This window comes from Corvus kubaryi, unplaced genomic scaffold (genome assembly GCF_017639235.1).
Source record: "Corvus kubaryi isolate FWS band 111438036 unplaced genomic scaffold, C.kubaryi_AGA036_p1.0 71, whole genome shotgun sequence".
Taxonomy (NCBI): domain Eukaryota; kingdom Metazoa; phylum Chordata; class Aves; order Passeriformes; family Corvidae; genus Corvus; species Corvus kubaryi.
Window position 1 is genome coordinate 18,113,597 of NW_024582059.1, and position 23,849 is coordinate 18,137,445.

The following is a 23,849-nucleotide window of genomic DNA, read 5'->3' on the forward strand; positions in this document are numbered from 1 at the left end:
TTGGAAAGTCCAGATTTCATGAGCTGGAATAAAACACTGCAAGGGCTATAAAACTTCATATTCCATTACACAAAATACGTGTGAATTCTGGGCATTAGGAAGACATAACTCTCCATTTCAAGATTCTTTGATTTCCCTGCAATGTTTCTCTAAAGTATTAGTTTCAAGACACATCTCAAACTCAGAGATAATTTTGAAGAAAGGAAGATGCTTACTGAGTTTGCCTTCTTGCACTCCAAAAAATCTTTGACAAACGTTTTTCATAATATCCAGCATGTTCTGGCTTTCTGTACCACAAATGAACTGCAACACTGGCAATACCAAGGACTACTCCAAATCAAGGAATCCAGTGTTGAATTAGTTCCTTTTTATGATCATTTGTATATAAGAATTTGCTTGGCAGAACTTTAAACAGTGGTTGTTCTTCCATACAAAGTGCCTTCTTAATATAACCCCCCCCTCCAAATAGATCTTCTCTTCCATTTACTTTAGCAGTGTAAGACCTCAATCAAAGTTAAAACTAGACAATAAAGTAGTCTCAAGTTTCAAGTAGTAACTTGGGATAAAATGCTGAACCTACTGACTTCAGCAGGACTGGGATTTCAGTAAGAATGTGTGATGGGAGCCCATTGGAATGGTAACTGTGGCAATGTGATTAAGCCCACTGCAGCTAAGCAGGAGAGAAGTAAAAGATTCTGTGGGGCTTGGATGAATAATTATGAAATTATCATCTCATGTGCTCAGGTGGGGGAAGAAGCCTTGGCACACTTTGTTTCCCATAAAATCAGTTTAATAAAAGAAGTCAGAGGTAAGAGGGTTCTTGCCTCACACCACTCCACCAACAGAGACAGAATAGAAGGAAAGGAATATTGTCTACTTGCAAGGAGCAATCCACAGTGTAGAATACCGATAGAATCCTGTCCTTCTTCCAAGATGTGACTCTTACTTAAGCCAGTTATTGCACAGATATCAATGGAATAATCTATGTCAATGTCCTAATTGCTGTGTCCTCCTCACTGTTCAGGCAGATATTGGAAAAGTACCATTGGCTGGAATATCCTCACACTACGTATCCCTGATACGCCTGCTGCAATTATGCAGATCAGTTTTACTGAAACAATTCCGGCCTACACTGAAATCAATGTGGACATATTACAGCATGAGCACATATGTCTCAAAAATGTAGTGATCCTACGTCAGAGGAATCATGGGATCGATATTTCTTACTGCAGGGGATGTAGCATGCTGCATGCCTGAAGAACTTGATATATACAAAACTATCTCTGTGGGAGCTTACCCTGCCGAGCCAAACTGAAAATCCTTACAATTCTCTCGATATGCAGGCCTTTGGGATCTGCCTCCTTTCAGAAAATTTCATCTTCTGCCGCTGATTACATATTTAGCTGTTCTAGGGATGTATTTTCTAGGCTTTGGGAAAACACAGTTTGCACTAACTAAACACTGCATGAGAACTCTCATGTACAGCCATTCCCACTTTGCAGTTTTTTTGCCACAGGGATGAGATTTCATAAACATTGCTCTGTATGCAAATAAAACAATCAAGTAAAATAATATGGAAAATGTATTACATGAAAAATAATTAGACGTCACAAGAAAACGAGCACTCTCTAAGCCAACCTGACATATTTCTTATAAAGATCCACTTGGTAATAGTAGATTACTTTTTTCCATGTTGAGTCTCAAAACTGAATACAGCTAACTAATTTAATATACTGCTTATGTCTTAGTTCAAGTGAGGTTACTTTGACTTGCCATGCTACCCACAGAACTGGTTAACAGTTCCAGACGTGTTAGCAACAATTTGTTACAGTGGGTGCCAGGATGGAAAATGGAAAGGAGTGACCAACCCAAATAAACAATACAATTCAAGAACAGCTTTGAGCTCACCAGGGAGCTGAAAATCTATTCCAAATGCTGCCTTAACTGCCTGTTGTATAAACACTTTAATAATTTCTTTTCCAAAACTATGCTCTGCAAGCCCATGGCAACATAGGCTGCATAACAATTTTATGGAACACTAAAAATGCAATTTTGTAATGTTTAGTCCTACAAGATGGATGATGAGCAGTGACCTGCAAGAAATTTTCAGTGTTAACCATTTTTCAATATCCAAACACTACAGAACCCTGAGAACCCTGCAAATTCAAAGTTAAGAGAAACCTTCTCTAAATAGTGTAATGTACAAGTTCAAGAAATAGGAAGTTTAAAATTCCAATTTCTATCACTTGGTGCTTTCAGCTTGCCCCTGAAAAAAATTATATTATCTTGTCCTTCTCTCTAAGATCCTTTCTTATTGTTGACTTATTGTTACTAATAAGCAGGATGAATTAACATACGCTGAACTAGACTGCTTCCACTCTTTCATATTTTAATGTTATCCAGGCCTAAAAGTGGCCTTAAGTATTACTGCTCTATAACAAAAGTTCCAATGTGAACATACTTTGAATTGTTCAGGTAGTTCCTGATGATAAAGTGATCAAAATGTGACAGTTTCAGGGCATGTGATCATAGAAAACAGCAAAAAATTAACATGGGAAAACCAATTCAAAATTGTATTGAAATGAGTTTTCCATTTTTAGGAAAGGTTTTCCATCAATTTTCCACAACTTTTCTCTCAAAGCCTCTTCAGAATCATAATCAATAAAAAGATCAATGCTTCTGTTTCACATCAAGGAAGCAAAAGGCTTTATGCAGCTTTTACTCTAAGAATAAGCAACATTTTAAACTTTCAGATATACATAGTATAGAAGATTTTGATGTCTAATTTGCAATGGATTCATTTCAGAGCTGTCAAACTACAGATATAAAGAGATAACAGCCAAAGTAATTTTATTTAGATTCAATATTTGTAATCCTGCTACACAGACAAAAAGCTCAGCCTAGAGAGCTCAAACTTTGCTCAGCAGCACAGCAAACATTATGACATGCAACTGCAATTCATGGTTACAGGTACCCAAATGAATTAATTCAGAACTAGATCGAGTGTAGCTTTGGCAGTCATTATTTCTGTTATGAATTTTAAGAAAGGAACAAAGGTCCAGAACACAAAGCCTCTTCTGGACTCCAATTAAAAAATGTATCCTTTAAGAAGAATCTAACACGAACTAGCTTCCTGCCCCAAAACTGCATTCTGACAAGAAAAAGAAAGAAAACCCAAACCTAAACCATTAGTTTTTATCTGTGGAGTTGCAGGAGTGCTGCATTAGAAATGTCATTAATATAAACACGGCTTAGAAAAAGTCCTTTCAAGTCAAACTTGAAGTGTATTAACAAAGCAATGCGTGGAATTTCACAATCTGGGATTTTACAGTTCTTTCTGTATTGCTCATGATCCAGAATAGATAGAGAATTTATGTTTTAGGACAATCAGTGTGACACCTTTCAGAAGTATTGCTTTAAAAAAACTCAAAGGGATTTAGAAGATGAAGGATTCGCTATAAACAGGTAAGTAAATCAATTTAATTTTATAATAACATCATGGAACAGATTAAAGCCTAAAAAGATAAATATAGACAGAAGATAAATGGCATCAATTTGTGAAAAAGGAAAAGAGTACATCTAAAGAAGATGATCAGAAGCTACTCTCTAATGGGAGGATGGAATCATGGAAACAGGTCTCCAGGTGACTGTGATCACCAAGTAAATTATGTGTTTGCTATTGAAATATGGCATCAAGAAAGGAAAGTACAGTTTGGGATTCATACATGGAGATATTAAGTCACAAGGTAAGGATGTAATATGTGACTGCAGTGTGATTATATGTGAAATAATTGCATTTAGACTGCACACCTGTGATTTAAAACATTTGGTTTTGGTAGCATAGTTTAGGGAGTGAACAAGCCCATTTCTTGAGAGGTCCTTCAACAGTAAAAATAATTGTTTAAGAAATTGTACAGGAAAAAATTAATGCTATAAAAATAGAGTAGTTTAAAAGTCTCCATGTAAAATTAACACATTCCTGAGCAGCTCTGTTTTGTGCATGTATGAGCAGTCTCTCTTTGTGCTAGTGATCCAAAGGATCTAAAAACCAAAGGAGCTATCCTGAGTCAGATCTTCCTGTCACCCATGAGGATCCATAGCAGGCACCTAGGGAAGGCTGTAAGGACAGTATAAGGATACAACAACACTGCCCTGGTAGAGTGCCCGAGCCTTCACCAAACAGAGGTGAGAATCAGTACATCTTGGGTAAATGATGGGTATTCCTCCATGAATTTATCTTTTGGGCCTATGTAATTATGTTCTCTTTATTCTAGCAAAGCTCACACTGAATTGGAAATAACTGCTGGTTTAGAATGCTAAACTGTGTTCTTGGAAGTCAGTGGAAGCTTTGCCTGAGTAAGCAGGGTAAGGACCAGAAAATTAAAAGGTGAGTCAATGTCTTTTTCAGATATTGTCAGAGTGTCTTTCAGAGCTGAATTAACCATTTGACTCAGTTTTTTTTTTCTGAATTATGTGAAAGCAACTTCCAGCCAAATCCACAGGAGTGCTCACATGCACCTGGGAACGCTGGCACAGGAAACAGGACCAAGCTTGTGATAATGATCCCCTGCTGCATAAATGATCGATGTATATTGATGTATAAACACTATAAATTAACTGAAGCAATCAGGTTCAGTGTTCCTGCCCACAACTGGAATAGCAGCTGTAGCACTGACTAGGAGTCTGAGGTGACTAATGGGGATCTTTTTGCTGTAGTTCTCTCTTTGTCACCTCCTGTACACTTCTTCTTCTGTGTCTAAGTACTTTGTAGTTGGAAATATTTTCATGTGGTTGTAGGTAAATTTAAGTATGGCTTAATGTCTGGCAAAATCAAAGTATACTTGGATTAGAGTAAGGACATCTAATTTATAAAACAGCATTAGGAATCATATTGGTGGTAAGAGAAAAGCAAAATGCTAAACCAGTGTCAGACATAGAGCTGCATTTCTTGTAAGAAATCCAAGGAAAAGTATTGCTGGGTTCATTCAGAGGCTAGCTTCTATATTGTACACATTTTGGAATCCTGTAGTGAAATCTCTCTTTGGGAATTGCACTACTCTTCTGTCCAGCACTCAAAGTTTATTAAAGTTTTGTGGGAAAAAAGCTGTTTGGCAGCATCCCAGTCCATAAGGGTCTGAGAATGATGTGCCAGAAAGACTCGGGAGGCCTAAAAAGCCACTTTAAAATATGGAAAAGCTGCTTTTTTTTTTTCTTGGGGCCCAGTTCAGGGGGTTTCAGTCTGTTTCATGGATTTTTCTAGGCTGCAGCACAGAAAAAAAAGCTTCTAATATTATCATGTTTAAACAAAAATGCTGGTTTAGAACAAAAATATTCGGGCTTATGGTTTTTCCTGATTATTGAAAAACTGAGTTTTTCCCCCTAATAGTTATCTATCTATCTGTAGATATGTAGAAATGTATTTAGTGTGAAGTCTATCTTTCAGTCACATCACTGTTTATATGTTGGCAGGGATTAAAGTCCATTTTCATCTCCAACTCTTTGTATTTCTTTATACCAACATTTCTCAACAAGTGAAAACTTTGTCTTCACAATTTTGTGCCACGATGAATGCCTAGTCACAGACACAAGCTGTTACAAATGTTTGCTAAACATATCCTTGCAAGGATAAAAGCACAACTGTGCATGTATTCTTGAAAGAAAAGCCTATTTATTTTTCTTTTCTTCCTTTTTACCCGGCTTTTCAGTCACTTAACAGACCACATCTCAGAGCATTTGAGTTTAAATCACTATAAAATTGCTTTCTAATTAAGTTGTTTTAAAGTGTTGAGGCAGGCATTGACTTGGTGGGAATAGCAGTTTAGAGAAATCAGAGCAGAAATGCAGGAGTTTTATGTAATGGGTACTATACAGGAAACTTTTCCAAAAATCTTCTTCCATTAATACTTGGAGCTTAATTCTAATTTAATGAACATCACAAGGACTTCTGCCTTTGACTTCTGGAGAAAAAGGTCAGGCTCAGACTATGTTTCTTGTCTGCTCATTTTAAGGCCCGACCGACCACAACCCTGGAGAGAAACAGAGAAACAAGGCAAGAGAGAAAGGGAGGAAGAGCCTGTTCCTTATATATTTGACAGATCCCTATGACTGAACCTGGGACAGATCTGGAGGAAGACAAAGCACTGCACAGCCAAGTTCCACACCATCTGATTTTCATGTTCCTGGCCTGCATAATTGAATCCAGAGTTTAGGGTATTTATACAGAAAATGGAGGACATTTTTTGCATTTGGTGCACCCACAAAGTCATCATGTGGTACAGAGAGCAGGCACTCACTGAAGAGCACTAGGTTCTAGTCCCAGCTCCTACAACTATTTTTGTACTTCTCCAGAACTGAATATTTCTCTATTTTCTGTATAAAAAATACAGTGTTTCTGTAAAATTTCATAATAATTCCTCTTTTTCACCCATGTGCCATAACTGCAAGACTTAAATGCTGACAGCACATAGTGAGCATTTTCTTTGGAAAGTGGAATTGAAGAGGAGAAGAGAACCATTCCTATGTTCTAAAACATCTTCTGCCTGCTGACTAAAGCATGATCCAAAGGAGGGGTTGGATCCTTTGAGACAGACAAGGGAATTGAACCTGGACCTCATCCATATTTCTGTCTGTACTAAGCACTGAGCTTCAGTCTGAAGGGAAACATTTTTCCACTGTGGGGCCAGCATTTTCAGAGCTCACCTACTGGATTGAACTCTACAGGGAGACATGCAGAGGAATGCCTCATTTCTGGACACCTACTAGGCATTAGCCTGAGTTAATTACAAGGCTGCTCAGTCCTATTAGAACTTAAGTACCTTTGAGAGCATGAATGAGCACTGCTGGAGTATATAACGCACCTCATAATAAAAAATGTCTGAGCTTCCACTCAACCTTATGAACCTCCAGGGTTTCATGGAAGATGTGTAAACATTTTTAGGATGGCAATTTTGACCCAGGGCATCTAAATTCCACCTGACTTGAGCATCAGTTGTTTATGTCCTTTTCTGGGCCTCATCCCAGATTAGAACCCACAGCTCAGAAATAATCATAATATCTGCATAATGCTGATTTTCAGAACGATTTATAAATATTGAGTAATTAATCTTCATATTGCCCCTGAGCAAATATCTCCATTTTACATACAGAAAAAAAAAGTGATAAATTGCCATAGGCTACAACGGACTCAGTACCAGAATGAGAATGGAAGAATTCCTGGCTCTCAGACTAGAACTTAGTTCATGGCTCTCAGAAGAAATGAGAAAAAAATTCTTACTCTTCAGAAGGAAGAGTTGTGATGTTGACATGTTTTAATTGATGAAGGCCTTTTTCTTTTAAAGTGGTTTATGTTGTAGATTGGAGATTTTTCAAAGTATACACAAAACTTTGCAGCACTACCTTTCAGTTCTGGTAGACTGGTATTAGCAACACTGATGGGTAAAGAACTGAGAAAACATGACCAAAACTGTAAAACTCAGCTTTTGTCTGGTGTTAGAAAGGAATGACTGGAAAGACTATATTTAATATTATGCCAGCCTGATGCATCAGGTAGACAATCAGTCAAATTGAAGAAAAGGCTTATTAGATCACTTAATCATTACCACTGGCAGCACTGTCTGTACTACACTGACATTGAAGTATTTTAGGAATCTTTAAGATTTTACACTCCTGCTATGTTTTTTAAGATGGAAAATCCAGAAGAAAAAAAAAATTCTCCCTTTGTTGCTGAAGGAATTTGAGAATTCTAGGTGCCTGCAGGAGCTGTTGCTGGCATGAAAGGACTGCCAGCTACCAAGGCCTTCATACCACATTCTGGGTTTAACAGAACAGTTTGTATAGACCCTTCCCTAAGTTCTCTTGCACATCATATCAATCTACTTTCTACACAGACAACTTAAGAGTATGTTTGCCACTATAAAGTTGCAAGTGCTGGAAAATTCCTACATAGAAACCATTTCCAGGCTGAAGTATCAAAACTGATAAAACATGTCCATATTACTGAAATGACAAACCACAAGCTTTAGCAACGATGCGTCAAATATTTCCATCATATCAATTTTCAGAACTCCACATCTTGATAAACAAGTGTTGCTTTACATCCAGTAATGCAGTGTATCAGTTTAAATCCACAAATATTAGTTGAACACTGTTTGATATATGTTTGCATTCACAACAGGCAAAAAGACCAAAAATACAAGTAATTCATTATAGAATATATTTCATTTTTTTGTGTATGTAAAGGTGTTACATATATTGCCCATGTGATGTATACAGGAGGTCTTATCCCAGAGACCACACCTTCCAACAGAAATGTCCAGCTGTAGGAGTTCTAATGTTAGCTATTGAAATTGAATATGGTCATGGCTGTGACGCTCCTTCAGGAAACTCTCACTTCAAGTATGCCTGCTAAGGATAGTTGCATGATAAGAAAATTTGCCTATCATTCAACCACCACATTCTTTTTCTTAAAAAATCCTATAAATTGTACGTCTTCTCTGAAATCTCCAAATGAGAATAGTATGGGGATTATGTTTACATCACACCTAAGAATTTTGAAATTTCAGTTTCTTAAATACCGGGGCTTCAATTTTAGGCCAACAGCACATCCTAGTGGGTACTTACACTATTCCATGGCTTTTAAGCTGTATTTCAGTCACAGCTGCATAAATACTCTTGTGGCATCCTTCAGTGCATGCACTTTTCTCTTTCCCTACGTGGAAAAACAAAGAATGAAGTTAGGAATTTGGAAGTATGTGCCAATTAATAAAACTGAGATAATTCAGGAACACAGGAGACTTTACAATTGGTTCCACACATCTTTGAAGAAAAAAGGTGCTTCTGAATATGTGTCATTTTAACCAATTTTAGGCAGAACATACAATGAACAGTAATGAAGTTTGTTCTTTTGTTTTCATTTGCCAATAGGAAAAAACAACTTCAGTTTCATCTGGGCAGCTTTACCTGGGAAATACGAGCTTAGTAATATGAGCATGTTACTAAGCACTTAGATAATCAATAAAACTATATATTTACTCATCAAAAATGCATCTATTACAGCATTTTAATGTGCAGGATTGCCAGCCAAGCATGCAGCACAATCACAGAGGTGTCTGTTGAGGCAGACAAGAATCAAGAGAAAATGGAAAGAAAATGCTGTTTAACTCTGCCACATTTTATAATAGCCCAGTTTAGAGATTTTTAAATGGCTTCATTTGAGGAGGGTTGTGAAGTATGGGATACCCACATGGAAAATCTTCAAGGTATTTTCTTCCAGGCAAGTTCACAATTTTGCTTAGCCGCAAAACTGTTCAACGTATTTCTCACTCTCTGGTATTGTCACATTCATAGCTTCCTTAGGAAAGGTGAGGTGATGTGTCTCTTAAAGAAGCAGGCCTGTGGATGGAATGCTGTATCCTTTACGGGCTCCATAAGCTGAATTTTGGGTGAAAGGAGGGCTGGGGGAACATCTTAAGAGGAGCACCTAAGAACACCATGATTGTGTAGTCTGGAGATACAGAGGCTGATCCCTTTACTCTCTAAAGCTTCCTGAGGAGGGGAAGTAGAAAGGGAGGTGCTGATTTATTCTCCCTGGTATCCAGTGGTAGGATAGCTGGGAATGGTTCAAAGGTGCATCAGGACAGGTTTAGACTGGACATCAGGAAGCATTTCTTTACCAAGAGAGGAGTGAAACACTGGAACAGGATTCCTGGTGAGTTGTTCGATGTCCCAGGCCTGTCAGTGTTTCAGAGGTGTCTGGACAAGGCCTTTAATAACACACTTTAACTTTTGGTCAGTCCTGAAGTTGTCAAGGAGATGATTGTTGTAGGTCCCTTCCACCTGAAATAATCTATTCTATTCTATTCTATTCTCTTCCATTCTAATCAATTCTATCATTTGCCTGCTGAACGTCTGTAATAATCAGAAGGAAGCACACTTTTGCAGCAGAACCTGATGCCATGAAGGAAGAAAAGCAGTGACCCTTCCATACTTGGGTTCACATATTTTTTTTCCCCTTCTTGAATCAGTTTCAGTTGTTCCAGAGCAATTTTATCGTCTGATAAATTTTTGGTATTTTGTTCATGGTTAAAGTGTTTAAAATCATATGAGAGAAACAGATTTTCTTCTACTAATATGTGGCTTTTCCAAAGGCTCAAAAATCAGAACTCAGTTAAAAGGATTCCCATTTTTTAGTTCACTGTCTTCTGCTGCGTGACTCATGTTCGATGTGTAACTGGCAGTGCTAACGTCTTAATTTGGCTGAGAGGAAAACCTGCCCAGAAATAGTCCCTGTGCCCCACCTACAGGCGAATCCATCATTCCCTGTAACGCTGAGGAACATGTGCAGGTCTCACATATTCTCTCCTGAGAAGGGGAATAAAAGAAGGGAGAAGCTCCAGCACTCAGCTTTGTTAGCAACCCCAGCTGGGTACATCTACTGCATTTTAAAGCTGTAGCTGCAAGGTGAGAGATAACAGAGGGGGGTTTTGGCAGTCCCCAAACATTTTCCAAATGAGCATTGACAGTGGCTGTTACAGCAGGTACAAGCCAAGCAACAGTACTGCCTACTTCTCTATGGCCAGATTATTTTCCAGAATAATTTACAAACCAGAGTTCAGGAATCTTTGCTGTAAATAAAACAGTTAACATAAAGAATTCTCAGTAAAAATCTATTAACTTCTCAACAGAAAAACATGTAGCAGGTAAAGGAGAAAAGGTGTTCTTCAGCTAATGCTATTAGTTATAAATAAATATATTTTTATGCTTAATGAAAAAGTTTTTAGTTGGAAGGGACCTCTGGTCATGGTCCATATGACAGTTTTCTTTCTTCACAGATGATGGGGTATGGGAGGCATTTGTTTCTATAATCTTTGTCAGAGTTGAAAAGTTTTGCTGTAGAGGTGTTGAACAGCAAATTTTCCACCATATTATGTCACCAGATTATTGTGGCAGCAATTTTACTCCCATGAATGCCATAATCAGAATGGTTGAGGTTTGAAGGGACCTATGGAGGCAGCTAAAAAGTCCCCAGCTAATGAACATGCACAAAGCTGAGTGACCAAATAAACAAAGAAGCTGCATCTAAAGCTACCAGCCAAAGTACTGATTTCAGACGCTTCCTGATCCAAAACCCAGTCACTCTCTTCCATGATCACCCACAAAGAAACAAGGAAGTAATCAGAATGCAGTGGCAGCATTTCTGTAACAAAGATCAATTTCTTCAAACTGATGACAGCCTTCTGACAGAGAACTAATGATGGAAAGGAAAAAAAGAAATTAAACCGAGATTTTAATGCTCATTAAGTTTTAATAAAATGAAATAAAAACACTCTGGAAAGGTTGGTGGTGTGAGTAAGCCCTGGAGTGGAGTGCGAACTAATCAGGTATGTGCTGTTGGATGTGACATCAAAGAGCTGACAGTAAGATCACCATAAGTGAGGGGAAATCTGTGATTTTTCACTCTATGAGAATTTGAATTCAATCCTTACTGTCCACCTCACAGGGAAATTATGATCAGGCAAGAGGGACAGTCCGGTTATCACCATGCATCTGCACTTGCATAACACAAAGTAAGAACAAAAAATGATGAAACCTATGAAACAAATGGCATACAAATAAAAAAAAAATCCATGAATAATAAATATTGCATAGTTTTCCAACCACAATTATAAGATAGTCTATTTTCATTGCCATTTTAATTTAGTAAATTATTAATAGGATTCCATGTGCTAAGGAACAATCCCAGTTTATTGTGTTTCGACATAACTCTCTTAAATAAATTTGAAATTCATGAGAGAATGTACATAATGACTGACATCCACAATAATTCATGTCAGTCGTTCCAGTAGCAGGGAATGATGCTAGTATAGCTGTTATCTCCAAGTTCTGGGAAGCAGCTTTGTTATTCTTTCTCTAGTATTAGAAGCCTTAATAGTTAGAGAAAGTGAACTCTGTCGGTTTGGTTTTTACCAGTACTTCACAAGCAGCTTCCCGCTGAAAACCAGGAAGATTATGTGCGTTCTGGCGATGGAATTAGCGCCACACAGTGCTGCTCGTTCACTGACAACCCATGCAACACTTGGGAAACGGACCCCTTCTCTCAGATGTCAATTACACAGAAACAGGAGATCCAGCTCCTTAATACCTCTTCATTCATCGTGTTTCTTCCAGCACACGTCTTAGTGACGTCTCAAAGTCAAATCTGCATTTGCCTCCTCCAAGAATTTGGAGCTGGAGTTCCTTGGACATTTGGCAGCGTTATCACCTGCGGTCCTTAGTTCCTCACCGGAGGGCATGTATTTGGCCCTGACTGCTACGGGCTTAGCTGGCAATTTAGCAGCTTTTACACGGCACTTCCAAAACACAAAAATAGACGTTCAACAAATAGTTGAAGTTTAACACCTATTTTGCATTATTTTGCATTACTGGTGTGCCCGCTGGAGTTTCCATGCCTCAGCTATGTCGAAGTCCACGCCTGGCACTGTGAGGCGCGGCTCTCCAGGGGACTGCTCACCCCGGGCTGCTCCCGGGGGAGGCGTTTGAGGGCAGAGGCTGTGCTGAGCAGTGCAGTCAGAGCAGTGCCTCTGCTTTAGCCGACATTCCTGCCATCCCCGCACATTCCCTGACGCGCACCTCCTCCTCTCCAGCGGCTCCGGGAACGCTTCGCTTCGCCCCGCGCGGTACAGCCCACTGCCGGCCGCGGGGGGGGGGGGCGCCCGGAACACACCAACCCTCGCTCAGCGGAGGGTGGCACGGCCGCCCGCTTCCCCCCGGTGCCCCCCTGTGGGCGGGGCAGCGGTGATGGGCAGGGCCAGGAGCCAATCAGCGAGGCCGCCGGGGCGGGGCGGCCGGAAGCAGTGCCGGGCGGAAGCGCCGCGGGGCCGTGAGCGGGGCAGGGCAGGGCTGGGAGCGGCGGGGCGGGACGGGGCCGAGCCGAGCCGAGCCGGGGATACAGCGCGCAGCCGGGATACGGAGCTGAGCGGGATACGGAGCTGAGGCGGCCGCCCCCCTAGTGATGCGCGCCCCGCAGGGGCTGCCGGCCCGCTGAGGTCGGTGCGAAGAGCGCTGGCGGCGGCGCCGCGGCCATGCCGTGCACCTGCGGGAACTGGCGGCGATGGATCCGGCCGCTCGTGGTGCTGCTCTACATCGTGGGGCTGCTGGTGGTCGTGCCGCTGTGCGTGTGGGAGCTGCAGAAGCTGGAGGTGAGGGGCGCGGCCGGGACGCTCCGCCGGGGCCGCTGGCAGCGGGCTCGGCTCCGGGCGGGATCCAGCGGGGAAACGTGTTACCTCATCAGCGTCTAACAGTATCGAAAGCGGGGGTGCCAAGAGGATGGATCCAGGCTCTGCTCCGTGGTGCTGAGCAATAGGACAAGGAGCAACGCCGAAACTGATGCACAGGAAGTTCCACCTGAACATGAGGAAGAACTTCCTTACTGTGCAGTGACCACACACTGGAATAGATTGGCCAGAGGGGGTGTGGAGTTTTCCCTGCCAGAGATATTCAAGAGCCACCTGGGCGCAATCCAGTGCCAGGTGCTCTGGGATGACCCTGCTTGAGCAGGGAGCTTGGACCAGATGACCCACTGTGGTCCCCTCCAACCCGACCCATTCTGTGAATGGAGAAGCTGGAGAAGTGCCGTGGTGCTGCTGGATACATTTGTCCTGCTGCTAAAGCCCTAGTGAACTAGGAACAGGGAAGGAACCTAGTGAACAAAGGAACAGGGCAGTGTTTGTTTTGCCTTCTGTTTCCATAATAGTTGGTGCTTGAACACCAACAATTGCCAGGTACAATTCTGAAGAAATTCCAGTCAGCCAAGAGTCACAGAGTGACAGAATGGGTCAGGTTGGAGGGGACCACAGTGGGTCATCTGCTCCAACCTTACTGCTCCAGCAGGGTCATCCCAGAGCACCTGGCACTGGATTGTGTCCAGATGGTTCTGGAGTATCTCCAGTGAGGGAGACTCCACACCTTCTCTGGGTAATCTGTTCCAGTCTCCCCTTCCAGTGAGGGAGACTCCACACCTTCTCTGGGTAATCTGTTCTGCAGCTTGGTCACTGCACAGTGAAAATGTTCTTCCTCGTGTTCAGGTGGAATTTCCTGTGCATGGTTTCTGCCCACTGCCTCTTGTCCTACTGCTTGGCTCCACCAAGAAGAGCCTGGCTCTCTCCATAAGTTCATCCAAGAACTCAGGTTTTGAAACTTAATAGTAATGTTGGTGTTCATAAAGGTGTTTCTGTCTGATCAGGGAGAATTTAGTAGAACATCTTTACAGGTAGAGAAGCTCCTTTTTCATGCTGGTGGTACATAATAGTGGTGTGTGAATTGCACACACATATGATCACATTGCTTCTCTAACAAGAAGTGAAATTTTAACCTTAAAATACACGTATTGCTCAATATGATACAGGTCTGTGCCCCTGGAGGTAGGCTTTTTCAGGGTATAATTTTCAGGACTTAATGACAGTAAGATCTGTCTTGAATGTGTTAGAATTTTCTGATGCATAATGCATGTTCAGCATAATGGGTGTTTATATTGAAGTTATACCATTAAGTCTGAGACTTGTAGAGAAACTGATCAGAAGCAAAACTGGAAAGCAACAGAAAACATGGGATGTTGATGTAAAGTAGGGGATTAGCGAAGAGAATCAAAAGAAACTGAGAAGAGTCTCTTATGTTTCTCAGGTTTTGGTATTTAGGATTATTCTTTATTTTTCAGAGAGCTTTGGTTTAAAATTTCAGCCCTGTGTTTTAGCAGACACTGTGGTTTTGTGTATATACATTCATATGTATTTCAGTTTGTTAAATGAAACTAATTGACTAATCAAGTTGGAACTTGATTTTAAGGCTAAAAAGTCTTTAAATCCACAGGTTTTTAGAAACTTTATAATGCAGCACTGAATCAAGACAAGTTCCAGACCTAAAGCAAGGAATCTGTTGTGGGTTTCAGTCAATTAAGTACTGGGCATTTCTTTGTTTTTGTAGAATGTTTTGTGTACTTGAAATACTTGAAAGTATTAAAACTGAAACTTCGATCTTGCAAGGTTGGAATTCATACCAAGGCATGGTTTATCGCTGGGATATTTCTACTAATGACTATACCAATATCTCTCTGGGGGATACTACAACACTTAGTCCATTATACTCAACCTGAATTACAGAAACCAATAATAAGGTAATATTTCACTTTTTATCTATGCTACAAATATTGGATTTAATTCCAACTAAAAATACTTTTAGTAACATAAAATGTTCTTTTGTTATTGTAACAGGATTCTGTGGATGGTGCCGATTTACAGTTTAGACAGTGTAAGTGTTCTCTTACTGTTAACAGCCCAATCAAATTCTGTTTGTTGTGGGAGTGAGGGAAAACAGTATCACAGCAGAAACTGTGCTGCATGGAGGGTAGGCTGGTAGTCCTAGAAACTTCTGTCCATTCCTGTTTATGGAGTATGTCAGAAGCATAGTTCTAGTCATACTATGTTCTTCTTCTGGAGATTTGGGGTTGCTTTTGATAACCTTTCTTAACCCTGTCCTTGAGTATCCTTTATGACAGATGTGGAAGGGGTTATGACAGGAACCTGCTTTTGGTCCTTCCATCTTAAGAGCAGAAGCAGAAACCAGGCTGATCCAGGAGCTGACTCAAAATTCAGAAATAATTCAGTGCCGTACCTTCCTTACCCAAGTTAGGCTTATTACAAAAATTCTTTCCCAGGTTATGCTTAGTGCTAAAATTATTCCTCTTTGCTTCAGGGGGCAAAGGATAATATGTTTTGCAGAGTGCAACAGCAGTGTGATACTCAGAAACTGAGACCTGTGACAGCTGATCCATAACCACAGTTTCACTAAAAAAAAAGAAGAAACCTTTTTGGTCTGAAACTCTGGTTGAGAGAGTTGTGTACTACAGGTGGAATCTGAAGTTCTGTGTGTGTTTTTACAGAATGTTACTTTGTAGCTGTAGCATTGTTCTCCCATTAGCCCAATGCTCCCAGCCCTGTTTGATCAGTGCCTGCTGGCTCATGAGCTTGCTGAACCAGTGTTGTCGCTGGAATCCCTTTTGTCTTTCTTGCACGTAACCTCTTGTGTACCTCTCTTCTTGCAGTGGATAGCTTTGAAATACCCCAAGATTGCAATATATGTGGATACATGTCGAGAGTGCTATGAAGCTTATGTCATCTATAACTTTATGGTTTTTCTTTCAAATTACTTAACCAACCGGTACCCAAACCTCGTGTTAATAATAGAAGCGAAAGACCAGCAGAGACACCTGCCCCCTCTCTGTTGCTGTCCATCGTGGGCTATGGGAGAGTGAGTATATGATGACATCTTCAAGCTTTAGGCTGTGTAGGCAGATCCAAATATTTTGTTTTCATATTTAGCAGCATAACTTTTGCTGCTTGACAGAGTCAGTTTATGGTTTGTTTGTGTTTAATCAGCTGCAAACCTTTGCTGAAAGCAGCTGTGGGTGTGTGACCATCAAGCTGTAAAACGTTGTGTGAATTGGACTTAGTTACTAACAACATACATTGATTGACTCAGGGGGTGCTAAATGAAACTTTCTTATTTTTGAAAAATATTTTAGAAAGGTCTCCTGGAATCTGCTTCTTTTATTATCATAAAATATTTGCCAAAAACCTCATGTGGAATTGGGAGTAGACTGGGTAGCCTGTTGTTTTTACTTCAGGTGAAGAGAAGGTGAAAGGCCTTATGCACCTAAACTGTTAATTTCTGAATGCTTAAACTGATAAAAATCTCTCTGTCTTAGGGGATTTTTATAAAGCTGTCTGGGGTGAGGGGAAGGGAAGGTGGGCTTCAGTGATCGCAGCTTCTTTATACAGTTTGCCATAATGGGCAAAGTGCTTTGGTGATCTTAACAGTGATTAAACCAATTCTCATTTTTAAGTCTCTTACACTTAAATTCAGAGTTTTTCTTAAACATCTTCAAACACAGCAAAAATTACATTCTCTTTGTTTAGCCCAGCCAGAAGATTTTCATGGCTAAAATAAGTGAATCATTGAGTATTTCCTGTAATGTGTCAGTAAAAGTCCAGCTCTTTTGTGTATTTCATGTATACACACTGTATACTGTAACATCTGAAGTCCTGGATGCAGAAGTTGAAATTACCTTAAAATAAAAATTTACCTTAGTGAATCTGCTGAGAGTAGGAATCTTCCATAACTGAATTGTATTTAAATCCTTGTACAATGAACTCTCTGTTTCTCTTTCAGAGTTTTATTATTTAGATGTAAACTGGGTGTTTTGCAGTACACTGTTGTCAGACCGTTTACTACCATTATTGCTTTGTAAGTACACTGATAAATAATTAATATTGATCTTCAGGATGTGATTCTGAGTTACATTGGAAAGAATATTCATGCCCTTTGTATTGAATCAAGGCAGTTTGAAAGCAGACTGGTGTTACATGCTAAATGGGTCCCAACAATTTGAATCAACCTATAATTTCTTTATGAGTTCTCTATAGCAAATGACTATTAGCAGAATTGAAATAATAAATACTTAATGCCAGCTTCTATGTAATCAGTGGGATAGAATGTGAAGTACTGTTGGGGTGGGAAACACATTTTTATGATCTCTTAATTTTTAGATTCTTTTTTCCTCTTCATTTTTTTCATTGACTTTAACAATGGAGTATTTTTAAAGACAGGTCTCATGTAATCTTTAAAATTTTATTAAACTTTGCACGTGACAAGCTTGACTGTGTGCCTTCATATCATATAGCCTGTGTTTGTAAAGGCATAGTAGGCAGTCATTAATGATGATGCCGAAAGCTTAATTTCATGAGCTTTGCATTCATGGTCATTGCTGTTAATTCTGTGGGACTGTGGAAGAAGTTGCTACTCACAATGAATATCCATATAAATATTTCTATATTTTATCTATCTATCTATCTATATATATATATGTAAAAATATGTATATGCTGTTGGAAACTGATTCTTGTGCAGGCCCCCATTGCCCATGTTTGAGTACCAGAAGAGGTTTTGAATTCTAAGAGTTGATTGATGTAATGAAGATGTAGCACTTGAGGGAAGTGATCTATTACTCCATAATGATTAACTTTAAAAATTTCTTCCAGAATTTGTGAACTAGTGGGAGTGTATGATGAAGGAAACTTCAGCTTCAACAATGCATGGACTTACCTGGTTATACTTAACAACATGTCACAACTAGTGAGTATCAGGAGTACATCTTTCTGCTCTTTGAAGTCATCAGTATTATGTGAATCTTCTATGTGAACTGTTGGCAGTGATTGTGTTAATGTCTGGTAATTCTTACATGTAGAATATTTTCCACTGTAAGTCAAAATTGCTGTCTGTTAGATATTATATATGAAAACCACTGGAAAAACAGATAATCTAAAACTTACATTTTTTTTACTATGAAGCTCCATAAAGCAAGTACCTTTCTACCCCAAACTATTTGATGGGTGAGGTGGTATGGCCCAGGCATTAGAGCTGCAGACTTGCCCCTCTCTGGAAGAGATGACTCCACTTGCCCCCACAGCTTCCTCCCAGCACACATGCAAAGAATCAAATAAGTTAAAAATTCTGTGTTAAAAAGCTGGTGATAAGATTCACAGGAAAAAATGAAAATGGTGTGTGCAGTGCTGAGATTCTGGCCTGCCCAACACCTTTTCAGCTGTCAGATAATATCAGCGTAAGATGTCAGCCCCTAAAATTGAGAGTTTCATTTTGGAGTCCATGGATTGGTTTTACTTCTCTTGGCAACAGCAGCAGGAGCCAGAACAGCATGACAACGGGGATCATTTGGAAATTCTGTCCTCCTCTTACTGCCACCCCTGTGTTTGATGGGTGACTGTTACAAAAGGAGCTGTAATTGCTTTCTGCTGTGACAACAGTCCCAGCAGCAGCACGAACTCTGTGTCCTGGTTGAAATGATTGGAATTTCAGGAATAAAAAAAAATTACTTTAAAACAGAAAGGCAAAGATTCCATAAATCCAAAGTCTCTATTTTTAAAACACAGATAGCATTTTAAGGTTGTATCATATTGTGATACTTATTTTAGCTGTAGAGATGGTGTAAAACAACTCCCTCACAAAATAAACAAGGATTTGAAAGCTTTCATTAATTTTCTTTTCCTTGTCAGTTTGCCATGTATTGTCTGGTGCTGTTTTATAAAGTACTGCGTGAGGAACTGAACCCTATCCAGCCTGTTGGCAAGTTCTTTTGTGTGAAGATGGTAGTTTTTGTTTCTTTCTGGTAAGTGAATTATTTACACATGACTTCTTGCTCTTAGGGTGGATCATAAAAGAGCTAAAAAGGCTGGATTTGTTACTGAGGTTAAAGGCCTTAAAAAATCTACCCATAATCTTAGTGAGCTGCAGTGAGGGGAAGAGGGTACAATGTGTTGGACAGAGCAGTCTTGTTCACTTAAGATTATTTTTTAGACTTGCTCTTTTGTAAGGTGATTCTGAAGAATATATTTTAGAATCTTCACTTGCAGTTGTTTCAAAACTAAATTTTGTTTTTCCTTTTTAAAGTAAAAAACCCCTACTTTTTCAAAATAAGTTACTATAGGTTAAATAAAAATTGCTGTTTAAGCATTGCTCACACTTAGCTGCTAATGAGGGAGTGTATTTGACTACCAAAGCATTACTCTCTGAGCTGCAGCAATACCCTGAAAGAGAAGCAACTTGTTCTAATGACTGACTGGAAAAAAAAACTCCCCTTTGGTTGTTTCTCTGTTGGTCTTTAGGGTCATGGATGAATGACACGTTAAGTTTGTTTCCTCCCCTTAAAATCTAAGGATATAAACAGAAAGGTTTTTTTGTAAGATTCTTACTATGTATACCTATGACCAGATTTGCTTGCAGATTTTTGGCACTACTGCTACAATTCTAACACAAATACTTCTTCTAATAAATTATCTTTATAGGCAGGCTGTGCTCATTGCATTGCTGGTGAAAGTTGGTGTTATTTCTGAGAAACACACCTGGGATTGGCAAAGTGTGGAAGCTGTGGCTACAGGCTTACAGGTAGGAGCAGATGGTTATTTCTGGGCAGGAATGGTTATATGTAAGATGACATAGCTGATCTCAAGGAAATATCATCATACTGTGATTAACATGGGCTTGATTAGTACTGATTTATTCTAAGCTGGGCTAAGTTTCAGCCAATGAGCCCATGTGAGTTTTATGCTTCAACACTTCTGTATCCATATATTGGGCGGGAGGAATATGCCTCAGTGAAGTATGTCTGGATAGCCTTGCATTTTTTCTTGCAGGTATTCATTGTAGAGCTGCTGCTTGTTAAAATCTGTTAAAAGCAAGTCCTATATGTATGGCTCTCTGAAGGCTGCCAAGAATATCCTGGTGTAAAAGTAGCCAATGTCAGTGTCCCAGGGTAATTGTAGCCTTCCAGTTATAGAAGAAACCCAGAACTATTTTTCTCCAGTTATGAATGATTAAGTCAGTGTCTCTGTCATTGCAGGATTTTATAATTTGTGTGGAGATGTTTCTGGCTGCTATTGCACATCACTACAGTTTTTCCTATAAACCTTATGTTCAAGAAGCTGAAGAAGGCTCATGCTTTGACTCCTTCCTTGCAATGTGGGATATTTCTGATCTAAGGGCAGATATATCTGAACAGGTTCGAAATGTTGGTAAGTAAGACAAGATTTGTACTATCTATTAACAGCATCTGTATTTCCAGCTTCAGGTCACACTCTTGCCCACCTTTATAGTAGCCTGAGAACATTCTATTACCAAATCAGTGACAGGTGCATCCCTATAAGATTTCATGGTTTATCTGGCACTTTGCTCTTTCCAGAATTCCTGACTGACTTAGAGTCTAGTTTTTAATTTTTCTTTTAAAAAGAAAAGGTTAGGTAAGTAATGTACTTTGTTTTTCTCTTAAATGGAAAGACATCCTTTTATTTATTAAAACTAGCAATGCCCATGTAAAACCAATACAAAACAAAGAGTCATCTTCTAATTTAACATGACTGTTTTAGAGTTGATGTGTTCAAAAACTGGTGTTCAAAGGATTAAATAATCTTTTCATTTTGCATAATTCTAGGAAGGACAGTTTTGGGCCAGCCAAGGAAAATGTTTTTTGCTGAGGATCATGAACAAAATGAGCATACAAGTTTACTGTCTTCATCTACTCAAGACCCAGTTTCTGATGCTTCTTCAATGCCATCTTCACCCATGGGTCACTATCAGGGGTTTGGACACACTGTGACCCCTCTCACAACACCGACGACAGCCCCTGCAGTCGATGGGATTTTTAACCCTTCTGCCAGTCAGGATGCTGAGGAATCACCTGAACTAGAGAACAACTTAGCAGGGAAAGCTTTGGATAAAAGTTAAGCTCGCTGTTTCTTTGAATGTGTCAAGGAGTCATTACATACTTGCCACATGTGTCCTGTTAACATGTACTATTAAGGATGAAAGTTGAAAAGCTTGGGAAAGCTGCTGCATGGACAGGAAGAGGTTATGGTATGGCTGTAACTGACATCTGAATCCAGAATCTGTAATGGATGTGAGCATCTGTGAGTACCCCATGGATATGAAACACGCACACTGTAAAGGTTTCTGCATAAATTTAAGCATCATTCCCTTAAACTGCTGCATGCTTCCACATCATATCAAAATTACACTGCATTTCATTAGTGCAAAAGAAACATTTGAAAAAAATCCTCTGCTCATATAAAAAGGAAGTGCAAGTACTATTAGCAATGGGAAAGCTTAATTTGAAGAATGTAATTTAAGGAGGGCAGTAGCAAAAACTGTTTGTGTTAACTTTGCTTCTTTTAATGATGGTTAACTTCCAATGCTGAATGGAGTGTGGGTGAAATGATAGCTTCTGTACAGGTGCCACCTTCTTTCCCATTCCTATGTAGCTAAATCAAGTCCCTTCATGAAGATAGTTACTACAAAGCATTAGTAAAGAACCTCTACAAAGAAAACATTCCCTGCAGGCCTTGCTATCAAAGTCCATGCCCAGATCCTATGGTTGGTGTATCTGTTGTCCTTGAAGCTCATAGTGTGTAAGTCTTTTATATCCAGAAGAGACAGCCAGGATGGTAAGTTTTGGATTAATACTTTACCTTGACTATTCTTTTCCCCATCCTTCTAAAATAAGAATAATGGTTACTACCTTAAAATACATGGAGGGGGAATGAAGGGTATCAAAAAGGAAGTAGAAAACAAAACTGATTTATTTATTTTAGGCTGCAGTAAGTTCTTTAACACTTAAGTTTTTTTTAAGCTGTTAAAGCAGGATATCTTGTGTCTGTAGTTATTTGTGTTCTTAAATTTGTGTCTGTGTGATTGTATTATGCTTCTAGTATAGCCTGGTTTAAATGTAATAGCTGGTTTTTTCCCCCAGAGAAGACCTTTTCTGAGGTATAACTATGTAGCTAGTCTAATACAGGAGTTACTAGGACTAGATTTCAGCCCAAGAAGCAGTACACTTGTAACAAAATGTTATTTTGCAAGAAGTGACAATGTCAAGGGTATTGTTTTTATCCCATTATCAGATTTTTACTATTAACTGCATGTTTGCAATCTGACAAAAACAACCAAACCAGTAGAGCACTACTTTTTAAAGGACAAGATCTTAAGTTTCTTTTTCAGCATTGTTAGCATTTCCAGGATAAATGTTTAACTTCTGGCTGTCAGTAAATTCATCTTAAGTGCTTTTTTTGCAGTACTAGTGTGATGTAAATATGGCGCCTTACTCACTAGGCTGCATATTTTATAGCTGAAAATGTACTTGCTGTATCTGAAGTTAGTAAGTGAAAATCATGATTTTCAATTTGCCAACTCATTGCCTTTGTTGTAAATAAGCAATTAAAGATTTTATTTAAACTGTTCACCTTCTATCAATTTGATTTACTGCTACAGTAACTTAAGAGTGTGAATGACACGACTACAACTGTCCTCGAGGACGAGGAGGATCTTAAGTAGAACTCAGTGCCCACTGTAGCCACTACCAGAAATAACCTGATTTCCTGCACGTGTACAGGTGAAAAGGGGCAGGGGTAGGAGTAGTATCTGAGGGAGCAGGGCTGCTGGAAGCTGAGTAGCTACCACGTTCTAGCTCTTCAAAAACCTCACTCTGACGAAGTTTTTTAATACTTGAACTTATGTCTGTCTGGTGTAAAACTTCAGTAAGGTACAGAGGGGACCTGGATAGGAAAACAGCTATTTAAGTGTCTTGGTTGCTTCTTTCAGAGTACTTCTGGAAAGCTACTAAGTTATTTTATTATTATTCAGTTATTCTATTTGCACAATATAATATTCTGGCTTATTTGGGTTTTTTTCTGGGAGAAAAGTTATTTTTTTAATTGCAGTAGCTTATAGGACCATAGCTTTCCCTAAAGACTGCTACTGAATTTAAAAAATAGAAATCTTGCAATGATACCTACTCTGTCTTTTGAAAACCACTAGCACAGTATTCCACAGCACAACCTATCAGGATTATATAAAAAGCTCATTTGCAAATAGTTAATTTTCCTCTTAATCATATTATTCCTCTGTTGTTTTATGGCATGCCAAATCTCCTCCCCAAGTTGTTTAATCAGAAGTTGTAAGGATTGCTCTTGCCTTACTCAAGGACACTAGAATGTCTTTCATTTGTGTTGAAGTAATTTTGGTTTCATCTTAATTACTAAAACCTTAATAAATACACCTAGCCCACTCTGCACGGTTTTTATCAGAGGTCTTCCTGCACAAGAAACCTAAACACTTCCCTATAAAACTGCACTCTGGTGCAATTACCATGCACCTGCCCAGTGTAGTTGTGTCAGACTAACTTAAAATTTTATGGATCATGGTTTTTGGGTTTTGTGTTTAAGAAGCACTTTTTAT

At 39.4% G+C, this 23,849-nt stretch overlaps 1 protein-coding gene across 1 annotated transcript; it reads left to right on the forward strand.

Moving 5' to 3' along the window:
- Window positions 1-12,885: 12,885 nt before the first annotated feature.
- TMEM184C (transmembrane protein 184C) lies at window positions 12,886-22,852 on the forward strand. Its single transcript, XM_042049625.1, has 10 exons — window positions 12,886-13,196; window positions 15,036-15,166; window positions 15,264-15,300; window positions 16,094-16,299; window positions 17,221-17,295; window positions 18,089-18,182; window positions 19,121-19,233; window positions 19,910-20,009; window positions 20,464-20,635; window positions 21,052-22,852. Exons 1-10 carry the CDS (start codon window positions 13,080-13,082, stop codon window positions 21,342-21,344), a joined length of 1,338 nt encoding a protein of 445 aa, XP_041905559.1. The 5' UTR covers window positions 12,886-13,079; the 3' UTR covers window positions 21,345-22,852.
- Window positions 22,853-23,849: the final 997 nt, after the last annotated feature.

Coding starts and splice junctions, on each gene's coding strand:
- TMEM184C (XM_042049625.1), top strand. CDS start 13,080: ATGCCGTGCACCTGCGGGAACTGGCGGCGATGGATCCGGCCGCTCGTG. Junction 15,167..15,263: donor TTACAGAAACCAATAATAAG/GTAATATTTCAC, acceptor TTATTGTAACAG/GATTCTGTGGATGGTGCCGA. Junction 17,296..18,088: donor TTTACTACCATTATTGCTTT/GTAAGTACACTG, acceptor AATTTCTTCCAG/AATTTGTGAACTAGTGGGAG.